Raw genomic sequence first — 12,468 nt, forward strand, 5'->3', positions numbered from 1 at the left:
GCTTGTTTTTCCTGACAACCCCCTATTGAACTAAAATAATATATTTATACAGTAAACATCTCAGTAGCCAGGTCAACATACAGTATTCATACATTTATTACAGAGCAGTGCCAAATCCGTCACAATTGGATACAACTGATTCTCCATCACAGTTCACACCATTGAAGTCCAGCTTTCTGACACCTTAGAGATGTCTGCAACTATATACAAAAAGTTACTGGGTGGACATTGGATAATCAGCATGATGAGGTAATTACACCTAGTTACAGTGATGATCAATGATTCATAATTAACAGATTATAAAGCCAGAAGGGACACTACTCTGACTGCCTGCGTAACACAGGCCATTTAAATAATTCCTATTTGAACTAGACCATATCTTTTAGAAAAAGATCCAATCTTGATTTTAGATGGAGGATCCACCACAATGGAGTGCAGTGAAAATGTCCTAACAGAAGGAGCTGGATTTGGTGAAATATATGCTCTCAATCAAAGCAATGCTGAAGTCAACTGATGTGGCAAGGGGGGAATCTTAAATTGGAACAGTCCTGGCTGGGGACATCCAAGTCTTTTGTCAAGGAAGGGGGCTTCTTAGACTGGCACACGGCGCTGGCCGCAGAAGAGGGCTTCTTTGCTTGACAGTGGCTACGGCTCTGATTTGTTCACTCTGACCCTGGGTAAAATTAATCCTAGGGTAGTTAAGGAACTAGCTGAAGCAATCTCAGAACTGTTAGCAATTATCTTCGAGAACTCATGGAGGATGGGGTGAGGTCCCAGAGGACTAGAATAGGGCAAGCATAGTGCCTATCTTTAAAAAGAACAAAGAGGACCAGAGGAACTATAGACCATTCATACAACTTCAATACCTGGAAATATACTGGAACAAATGATCAAACAATCAGTTTGATAATTTGCAAGCACTTAGAGGATACTAGGGTTATTATGAGGAAGAGCCAACATGGATTTGTCAGGAACAAATCACGCAAAGCTAACCTAATTTCCTTCTTTGGCAGGGTTACTGGCCTAGAGGATAGGTGGGAGGCAGTAGATGTGCTATACCTTGATTTCAATAAGCCTTTTTACACAGTCCCACATGACATTCTCATAAGCAAACTAGAGAAATGTGGGTTAGATAAAATTACTATAAAGTGGGTGCACAACTGGTTGAAAGACCGTACTCAAAGAGTAGTTATCAATGATTCACTGTCCAACTGGGAGGGTGAGTGTATCTAGTGGGGTCTCGCAGGAGTCAGTCCTGGGTCTGATACCCTTCAATATTTTCATTAATGATTTGGAGAATATGCTTATAAAATTTGTGGATGACATCAAGCAGGAAGGGCTTGAATGCAATTTGGAGGACAGGGCTTAGAATTCAAAATGACTGACAAATTAGAGAAAAATCAAGATGAAATTCAATAAAGGCAAGTGCAAAGTACTACACATAGGAAGGAAAAATCAAATGCACAGCTGTAAAATGAAGTGAATAACTGGCTAGGTGGTAGTACTGCTGAAAAGGATATGTGGGTTACAATGGATCACAAATTGAATACGAATTCACAATGTGATGCAGTTGTGAAAAAGGCTAATCATAGACTCATGGAACTGGAAAGGATCTCGAGAGGTCATCCAGTCCAGTCCCCTGCACTCATAGCAGGACTAAGTATTATCTAGACCATCCCTGACAGGTGTTTGTCCAACCTGCTCTTAAAAATCTCCAAAGATGGAGACTCCACAACCTCCCTAGGCAATTTATTCCAGTGTTTAACCATCCTAACCATCACAAAGGTGTGAGAAATAAACACATAGGATGAGGGAGGGATGCACAGAAGGAAAAGGCTAAAAAAGGTAATATTGCTCCCAAATATATCTGGAGCCCAAAGAACTGTGGCTGCTATAAACAAACATGCAAGCCCTACTTCATAGATACTGCTACTCTGACTGGTTTCTGGCAACTTGTAAAACATATAATGCAGCGAGCATCACTACAGGGATCACAAAATATTTAAAGGGTTATTACCTGTGATACGGTGACTGGCCCCTTTAAGAGGTAAGAGGTCTAGTTCCAGTAGGGTGGTGAGTCCCGATTTGGGGCTTTTTCTTATATAGGCTCCTATTACCCCCCACCCCTGTACTGATTTTTCTCACTTGCTGTCTGGTCACCCCAAGTTCCACCTGTGTCTCGCTCAGGAAGATCACAGACTCAAGAAGCAGCAAAGAATCCTGTGGCACCTTATAGACTAACAGAAGTTTTGCAGCATGAGCTTTCGTGGGTGAATACCCACTTCTTCGGATGCAAGCAGTGACTCAAGAGTGGGTGAAGGACAAGAATTCATATGGCTGGCTGCATGTAAGCGGAGACTTGGCTCAGAGGGAGAGGCTTTCTGGATGGCCTTAAAAGTTCTGTTACAGATTTGAGCTTTGTTTAGTCATGATCCACCCCTGCAAGTGTGGCAATGCTGGCAAGGGTTAAGTTGTGGTGGGGCTGCTATTAGTGTTTATATGGTAAGCTCCTTAGTTGTAGTTGCAGAGCTAGTTTCGCGAGTTTACGGTAATCTCTTTTAGACAGGCAGACTACATACAGTAATAAGGAGGACACTACAGTAAAATGTTGTTTTGCTCTGTACGCTAAGGAGCATGTGACTGGTCCAGCGAGTTGCAAATCATGTGATAGCTGAGCAGGCTCAGATAAGAAGCTGAGAGGCGTGGGAGAGAAGCGCACAGAAATCTGACCCACACAGACTCTGCTGAATAGGCAACAGAAGCCACCAGATCTTCCTACGAAAAGCTCGCCTGCAAGGCCAAGCGGAAACATGGACTGTGGCGTGATCACCTCCAAGACAGTGCTGCTGCTGCTCAGCCTCATCTTTTGGGTAATTTGATAGAAGAACCTTTAGTTTGGGAACTTTCCCTGACCGCCCTTTGGCTGCTGCCACTACTGGCTTCCTGTAACAGTCCTCACCCCTTTCTCTTTTCACTGAACTGATTTAACTGCGGATGTTTTCAGATATTCTGGGGCTGATCCTACAGTTCTTACTCAGGCAAAACTCCCTACTGAAGCTGATGGGGAGATTGGTCTGAGTCCGAACTGTAGGATTGGGGCCGGTATCTGTACTTCTTTTACTGTAAAGAACTTAGTATGCTAGATGCTCTATAAACAACGTTAATTGTTATGAATTATTATTTCTTATTACTGCCTCGAGAGTGTTAACGCTAATGTGATCAACTGTCCGTTTTTACTGGGCAAATTAAGGAAAGATCAGAGAGCAATGAGTGAGCGTCAGTACAAAGCAGATGTGCCTTAAAGAGGAACTGAAGGGGGATTTGGTATGGAAATACACACTTAACTCCATTGATCTACTTTTTTCTCACAGCAAGGAAGCAAACCTACGAATGTAATTTTGTACACATAACTTTTATTTTTCCAACTAAACTTTTAAAAGTAGTTTTTGTTAGTGAAACCAAGCGTAAGAGACTATGTAAAGACAATGAAAAATGCTAACTAAAGGCAGGTGGTTTCTGCCTCTGCCCAGAACTGGTCACCCCAGGGTAGTAAGCATTCCATATCAGAGTTGTAGGTAACGAAGTGAGATTTTATGAAAAACACAAAGTGAGGACACCAGAGAGTTAGGGGGCCACATACCTATCTGGTGTAAGGCAGCGTAGCTCCAGCTGAATATTCTGTGATATTAGAGGCTGGAGGTGAACTGCCAGGTGGGAAGCAGACTTTCCTCCCTGGGATGTTGGCCATAGATAGGGCTTTCTACAATTAATGCTTGTTGTACTATGGTGTAACTCCATTAGTATTAGCTACACTCTATTTATGTCCGTGTAAGGGAGATCAGAATTGGGCACAAAGTTTCTTATTCTCTTAAAATCTTTAGGTAAGTAATGGGTTTCAGTCTTTGGAAAATTATGTATGTTTGTTCATGACTTTATCTGTAGTTAACACGTTTATTAATCTCTTGCTTTAAACGCTATCACAAAGTTTTTCTTTAAAATGAACTTTTGATTTGTGAGAATTTTTAAAATAATTGTTTTTTAATAGAAAACAAAATGCTGTGCTCATTTATGAAATTGAGAGCAATATAACTGAGTTTTAATTCATTCTAAACTCAAAGAAGAAAGATTTTGACAGATTAGTTTTAAAGAAGAAACATTTAACCGGTGAGGATATTATAACATTGCATACATTATTTTATCCATTACTACTTCAATGATATTGGTATCCATACACGCAAGCCATTTCATTATGCTCTTCTCTGCTGGCTGGAATGAGAACTGATTTGCTGTGCTATAGACCGTATAACACTAAAAGTTGATGGAGATTACAAGGAGAATTAGACCCAGAGTATACATGGTTTTCAAACTCTGATCGATGAACTCCTTTCTGGTGGTCTGAGAGCCAAGCAATAAACAGAATGGGATGATGGAAGGGAAAGCAGATCCATGAGAGGATTTCATTCTTATAAAATGATGAATGGAATGAATTGTCTGGAGAGCCCCTGCGGCACACTCGACAACCTAGGAAAAGCAGACAAAAATCTTCATATGCTACTGTGTGGTTCCGGCTGCTGCACTTCATTTCTTCTCCAGCAGTGAAGCGGTTCAGATGTGTTAGTGCTGGAAGCACTTTAATGTAAAAATGCAAGTTTCACTGTTCATTCGGCATTGATTTTTGGACTCTGCTGATCCTGGAGTGTGTCTAGCATCATAGCTGCCACAGCTTTTTGTATACATTGATTTTTGGGCTTTCTTAAATTAGTTTCAATATGAAACTTAGACGTTTGAGTGTATCACACTTGATCATTTCATACAAATGAAATTAATTGAATGGTTATTTTCTGGAGACAGGCAGACCTGAACCAAAAGCCCAGAACTGGGGACACAGTTCAGATCTAGATCCAAATGTTACATCCCAGGCATATTACCAGGTGTTTTTTTGACTTTGTATGGAGAACATTCAGTTCCCGAACCCCAGAAGAATGCATGATATCAAGAGGATCCAATTAAGTGTTTAAGTTTCTGAAGTGTGCAAATATGCTTAGATAGAAACAGTGCACTGGCAGCTTCCTTAGTCTTGCAGCTCCTAAATGGTTAATGGACACGTATAAATGAACTGTGCAGGTTGCAACATCAAAACCATTTGACTAAACGGGGGGTTGGCTGAACGAGGGAGCAATGAATCGTGCACATTGTGTTAGGGGACATGACCACTTTTTGGTTAACCAGGACTTTCAGCCAACCAATTCAAGAAACATATGGTTAACCAGAGTGTGGTTAAATATGCTGTTCTTGTGTACAAATTCCTTGCTGAAGTGGTTTCATAGAGTAGTATGATTTAGTTATCTATCTGCTAAGTTTGTGAGTAAAAAATTGTTTACTTTTAGAATCATATAGTAGTTTGTCTTTAGTGTTTCTGAAGGTAAAATTGCTGTTAAAAACTAAGAAGTAAAAGTATATCTGGATTTGTTATACAGTTGGTCTAATGGCAGCTGGAGTGCTGGACTCCTCTATGGGTATATCAGTTCCAGGGGCAGTTCAGCCTTCATGTTCCATAAGAATATTCAGGCTTATGATTTTCTCATCATGTATAAAGATATTTGAATAGCCAGAGTACAGCTGCCAATGTTTGCCTTACAAACAGTACATGACATCTTTCTGAAAGTATTAGTCAGGAAAATAACAGGTTGGGGGAGCAGCAAAGAGTCCTGTGGCACCTTATAATAACAGGTTGGGGAAGGGAAACGGTTCAGGTTGTATGAATGTGAGTCAAGAAGACCTTGGTGTAAAATTTGTGACAGGTAACCACCGCCCCACTACACCCCCTTTTCAGGTCCCACGTAGAAGCTACAGCTTTCAGCCATGATTCTCTTCTATTTTTAGGGATAAGACTCATGTGAGTTTGACTGTAGTAATGTAATTTAATGGCAATAAAGATTCCAGTTAGTATTTTGGGACTTTCCTGCCATGTGGGAAAGTTTGAGTAATAATTCAGCAATAGACTGAAAGAAATGAACCGGATAGATCACTTCATTTGCAGAAGTGAGCTTTTCAGAAATAAACCCCTTTGTGGTGAGCTGTGCTCAGGGCTTGAAATGTGGCAAAACCAGAAGGAACTCAGCTCCCCTTGTTAAAATGCAATAATCTGTTGATGAATGTGCATTAGGGGAGGACAGAAGAGATGGAGAATTCCCCTTGTTGAGTTCTTAACGTTCATACCTTCATTGTGATCATCACTGAAACCAAAGCTTGGATTTCACAGGCCAAAGTGTGTCCCAAAGAGGCATGCATGAAACTCCCATTGACCTGATTTCTAGTTTTACAGTCCTGTTTTCATACAGTGCATAAAGTAGGAACCATTGAAGTGTTAACATTTATTGACTTGCTGTGCAGTTAATTATGATTGCTGTGTGCTGTTTCCTGTTTGAAGCATAGGGAAATACTGCAGTACTTCATTGTAAGCAAATAGAAATTACCCCTGCTTTGAGAGGAACTACACACTATATATCGCTCAAATGTACCCCTTCACTAGTGTTTGTCTTTATTGGAACTCAAATAACTACCAGAAGCATAAACTTCAGTCTAGTTTTGGCTATTGTTAGAGTTTCCTTCCCGGTTTCTAGCATGTGAGCTTACAGTGCCCCAGAAAAGCCCTTCATTCCTAGGCACAGCCTTATCCAAATAAAACAGGTTGTCATGTTCTAAGAGGTTGGGGTAACTTGGCTAACATGCTAGCTTGTTAACGATTACCATTGCATGTGTTAGTCACTTCAGCTCCTGCAGGGGAAATGCAGAACCTTGAATTCAGGTTTTGGCAGATAGGTGAAGGAGGAACTGATTTTTCATCTTTTAGAATATGTTAATTTGTGATAGTTTGGTCTTCACATATATCTCTGATAATTATCTAAGAACTCCTACAGGATTTACTGAGATTTATAAACAGCATTTCAATTCACCTGTAAGCAATACCTCTCTTGCCCAAGCACTGAAAAACTGCACATTTTACCCAGCTTGAAAATGATTGTGGGAAATAATTCACCTTACGCCTACATAATAGAGGCTGCAGGTACAATGCCTTGGTAGGAATTATTGCTTAGAGGTGAAATGATATGCTGTTTAAAAAATGCAGTAAGCCCTGTATGAGATCCCAGATCATTATCGTAATGTCTGTCTGCATGTGACTATTACAAATAAAGAGATTACAGATCAGTTTCTCTTTTACTTACCTGCCAAAAATACAGCATTAAGTGACTCCCCTGCAGGAGATGTTGATGTCAAAACACATACAAGTATTGCTACTGTGAAGGGGGAGTTTATTGGAACTTGTGTGTGCTCAGTACCTCTGAAAAGCAGGTCACTTATTTAAGGGCCTAACCGTAAACTGAAATGTCTAACTTTTGTTCCAGCACGCCTGGCTACTATTTGTATAGTAGGGGTGCTGAGAGCTCTTGAACCAAACTGTAAACCCTGTATAGGATGGAAACCACTGCAAGCTAGGGGGTGCAGCAGCATCCCTAGCACCTCTGGTTCCAACACCTGTGAACATAGTTCCAAATTTTAAAATGTTAATCGTAATTCTCTCTACCTCAGATGCACATTTGTGAACAGAAATGATAATGTTGATCTACCTCACATGGAGTCTGGTGAGGTTCACTGTCTTTAAAACACTTTGAGCTCTTCTCATGAAAGGTGCTGTAGGAGGGGAAGGTAAGTTGTTATGACTACATCTGACCTTACAGTAATAGATTATTAGGAGTAGAGCTGTGTGAAGAACTGATTTTTCAGTTCACTGGTGGTCTGTAAAATCAAAAACCAAATTCATTTTGGGTTGACCTGAAATGAATTTTTTTCAAAATTTTCTGTAAGCCAAAAAGTAAAAATAAAGAATTTTGGTTTCGGTTGAGCAAAACATTTTGTTTGAACAAAAATTAAATGTGTTTAGATTTTGAGCATTTTTTAAAGTTTGTAAGTTTTCTTCTTTAATGTATAAAACTGAAGGAAATTTTAAAACAAAAAGTTGTTTTTGACTCGAAAGATTGAAACATTTTGTTTCAAAAATGTCAAAACAAAATGTTGGCTTTCTCAGGATTTGGGGTGCAGGGAGGGGCGGGTTCCACATGAAACCGACATGAATTTGCAAAATGTTTTGGTGTCACTCAATTTGTATTTTTCCTCCCAAAAAGTTTTCAATGAAAAATTTTGCACAGCTCTAATTAGTCACTTTATTTAACACAACACCAGCACATCAGGGTCAAATTATTCTCAGTTTTATTCCTAGAGGGTCGCACACTTGAGCTTCAAGCTCCTTCTTGGACCACCTCCCTTCCCTATCCATCCCCACAGCCAAGTCTCACTCCAGCCTGTCCCCATAAAACAGCTGGGCCCCTTGACTTCCCACTCTGACAAGTTCTTTTCCCCCCACCTTCTTTCTTTGCAGTAGAAATGTTGGATAACACACAGAACTTCGTGAGCAGTGAAGTGGCCCGCGGCACCAAATCGACACTCTATGGGCCTGATATTAGTCGAAATCAGGCTTTTCTGGTTTTCTGGCTTTTTTTCACCAAAATCAATATTGTTACGTAGAATATTCCCTGAAATTTTGGAATTAACTTTTGAAAATTGCAGCTGGTCATCCTATTACATACAGGGAAACAGCTAGAGGGGGAGGAATAGCTCAGTGGTTTGAGCATTGGCCTGCTAAACCCAGGGTTGAGTTCAATCCTTAAGGGGGCCATTTGGGGACTTAGTTTGGGATTGGTCCTGCTTTGAGCAGCGGGTTGGACTAGATAATCTCCTGAGGTCCCTCCTAACCTTGATATTCTATGATTTTGAAATTAAGGGGGAGGGAAAGCTCAGTGGTTTGAGCATTGGCCTGCTACACCCAGTGCTGTGAGTTCAGTCCTTGAGGGGGCCATTTAGGGCTCAGGGCAAAAAATCTGTGTGGGGATTGGTCCTGCTTTGAGCAGGGGGTTGGACTAGATGACCTCCTGAGGTCCCTTCAACCCTGATATTCTGTGATAGAGAAATGCTGTTCAGTTGAGTGGAGGGCTCGGCTTTCCTTTGCTCAGCCAATTATAGGTAAAACAAAATAGTTTCTTTAAGAATAGATATTACATTACAGAAAACCTGGTGCCTGAACATAATTTCAACCTGATCTTGTAACCTATACTCACTCTCACATAAACTCATTTTCAGCCCTGGGGGAAGTGAGTGCAACTCACACTTCAGTGACATTACTCAGGGCTGAATTTGATCCATTGACTGTAATGGGACTTCTCATAGCAGGGAAGAAACTTTGGTTGAGGATATGAACACTGAGGTGTTTTCTGGAAATGGTGCACTCTACTTGTGAGTTATAGGATACACTTTGCTTTGGACAACTAATTTCACTTTCCCTGTGTGTGCATTATTCATTAGGCTGCTAGCACAGCCTATTATTAAGGTTGCCCAACACTTCCCCTTATAAGATGCTATTTTCACTTATTTATAACTTTGACTGTTCAGGTGAAAATGGAGTTGATTACAAGCTGTGTTGGTATTAAAGTATGTCTTTCCCAAGAAGGAAATAATCCATTTCTAGTGTCCTAGCCAAGTTAGTCATAATGACAATAGCTCTTTAGATTTATTTCCTTGTTTCTACACCAGCATATGCAATTATATCAATATAACTTTGTGGACAGTGTTTAAGTGCTGCTGCAAGGAATTTTGAATTATTTTGTTGGCCCTGAAAAATATTGGTCTTTTTTGCTCCATGGCAGAGAGGTGGATTTTAAGTAGGGCTTTTGATTAATCGCAGTTAACTCCAGTGATTAACACACACAAAAAATTAATCTCCGTTAATCTCAGTTTTAATCACACTGTTAAACAATAGAATACCAATTGAAATTTTTAAAATATTTTGGATGTTTTTCTACATTTTCAAATATATTGAGTTCAATTACAACACAGAATACAAAGTATACAGTACTCACTTTATATTTTTATTACAAATATTTGCACTGTAAAAATTATAAACAAAAAAATATTTTTCAGTTCACCTCATATAAGTACTATAGTGCTATCTGTTTATCGTGAAAGCACAACTTACAAATGTAGATTTTTTTTGTTACATAACTGCACTCAAAAAACAAAACAATGTAAAACTTTAGAGCCTACAAGTTCAAGTCTACTCAGTCCTACTTCTTGTTCAGCCAATTGCTAAGAGAAACAAGTTTGTTTACATTTACAGGTGATAGTGCTGCCCGCTTCTTGTTTACAAAGTCATCTGAAAGTGAGAACAAGCATTTGCATGGCACTTTTGTAGCCGGCATTGCGAGGTATTTACGTGCTAGATATGCTAAACATTTGTATGCCACTTCATGCTTTGACCACCATTCCAGAGGACATGCTTCCACACTGATGACGCTCGTTAAAAATAATTTGTTAATTAAATTTGTGACTGAACTCCTTGGGGGAGAATTATATGTCTCCTGCTCTGTGTTTTACTTGCATTCTGCCATATATGTCATGTTATAGCCATCTTGGATGATGTCCCAGAATCAATGTTCCCTCTAATTTTTTACATCCATGTGCAGAATTAATTTTATGTGCACCAATATGGAGATGATGTGTGACACATCACCTTCATATTGGTGCACATAACAAAATTCATGTGTTGGAGGTGGAGCTGAGAGGTTCGGAGTCTGGGTGAGGACTCAGGGCTGGGGCAGAAGATTGGGATGTGGGGGGATGAGGGCTCTGGGGGTGCGGGCTCTGGGTGGAGCTGAGGATGAAGGGTTCGGGGTGTGGGAGGCAGGGCCGGCTCCAGACCCCAGCGCACCAAGCGCGCGCTTGGGGCAGCGTGCCGCGGGAGGGCAGCAGGCGGCTCCAGTGGACCTCCCGCAGGCATGCCTGCGGAGGGTCCGCTGGTCCCGCGGCTCCGGTGGACCTCCCGCAGATGTGCCTGCGGAGGGTCCGCTGGTCCCGCGGCTTTGGTGGAGCATCCGCAGGCATGTCTGCAGGAGGTCCACCGGAGCCCCGGGACCAGCGACTGCCAGAGCGCCCCCCGCAGCGTGCCGCCCTGCTTGGGGCGGCGCAATTCCTAGAGCCGCCCCTGGCGGGAGGGGGCTCAGGAAGAGAGTTGGGGTGTGGGGTGCTGTGGGCTCTGGGGTTGGGCCAGGAATGAGACGTTTGGGGTGCAGGAGAGGGCTTAGGGCTGGGGCAGATGGTTGGGGAGCAAGGGGTGTGTGGGCTGTAGGGTGGGGCTGGGAATGAGGGGTTTGGGTGCAGACTGCCCCAGGGCTGTGGTTGGGAGAGAGGATACCCCCAAGTCCTCTCTCGCCACAGCAGCTCCGGGCCAGGGAAGAGGCGCCTCTCCCTGGGTGCGGCAGCTCCAGCGGGTCTGGGGGCGGGGCCAAGGGAGGCGCTCCTCTTGCCAGCAGCTCCGGCGATCTTGGGCAGCTTAGAGGGAACCTAGCTCAGCATGTGGTTTGTTTTAAGAACACTTTCACTGCAGATTTGACAGAACACGAAGCTACCAATGTGAGATTTCTAAAGATAGCTACAGCACTCGACCCAAGATTTAAGAATCTGACTTCCCTTCCAAAATTTGATCAGGACGGGGTGTGGAGCAACATTCCAATGTGGAAACTATAGAACACAAACCACCAGAAAAGAAAATCAACCTTCTGCTGGCGGCATCTGACTCAGATGCTAAAAATGAACATGCTTCGATCTGCACTAATTTGGATTGTTATTAAGCAGAACCCATCACCAAAATGGATGCATGTTCTCTGGAATGGTGGTTGAAGCATGAAAGGACATAGGAATCTTTAGCACATCTGGCACGTAAATATCTTGCAATGCTGCCTACAACTTTGCCATGCAAACACCTGTTCTCACTTTCAAATGACATTGTAAACAAGAAGCAGGCAACATTATCTCCTGCAAATGTAAACAGACTTGTTTGTCAGAGCGATTGGCTGAACAAGAAGTAGGACTGAGTGGACTTGTAGGCTCTAAAATTTTATATTGTTTCATTTTTAATGCAATTTTTTTGTACATAATTCTACATTTGTAAGTTCAACTTTCCTGGTAAAGAAATTGTGCTACAGTACTTGTATTAAATTCAATGAAAAATACGATTTCTTTTATTTTTACAGTGCAAATATAAATCATTAAAATAAATATAAAGTGAGCATTGTATTCTGTGTTGTAATTAAAATCAATGTATTTGAAAATGTGGAAAACATCCAAAAAATTTTAAATAAATGGTATTCTATTATTGTTTAACAGCACGGTTAATTGCTTTAATCGCTTGACAGACCTAATTTTAAGAAATCAATATTTTGTATCCAGAGGACATTTTACACTACTTTAAAGCAGTTGCAAAGAAGATCACAGTTTTATTTACATTTCTGTATCCCCTGAAGTCCCCGAACAAGACTGAGGCACAGTTGCTCTGAACACGTATACACTTAGCGTTATGTC

General features: G+C 41.3%; 1 protein-coding gene across 1 annotated transcript in view; it reads left to right on the forward strand.

Annotated features, from left to right (window-relative positions):
* The first annotated feature begins 2,574 nt into the window (after positions 1-2,574).
* LOC123373045 (tetraspanin-36-like) overlaps positions 2,575-12,468 on the forward strand; it is a 47,805-nt gene continuing 37,911 nt past the window's right edge. The window contains exon 1 of the mRNA XM_045021788.1: positions 2,575-2,870. Coding sequence (XP_044877723.1) covers positions 2,811-2,870 — 60 coding nt within the window. The 5' untranslated portion in view covers positions 2,575-2,810. The remainder of the gene's footprint in view (positions 2,871-12,468) is intronic.

The sequence above is a fragment of the Mauremys mutica genome, chromosome 6 (assembly GCF_020497125.1).
Source record: "Mauremys mutica isolate MM-2020 ecotype Southern chromosome 6, ASM2049712v1, whole genome shotgun sequence".
In the NCBI taxonomy this organism is placed as follows: Eukaryota; Metazoa; Chordata; order Testudines; family Geoemydidae; genus Mauremys; species Mauremys mutica.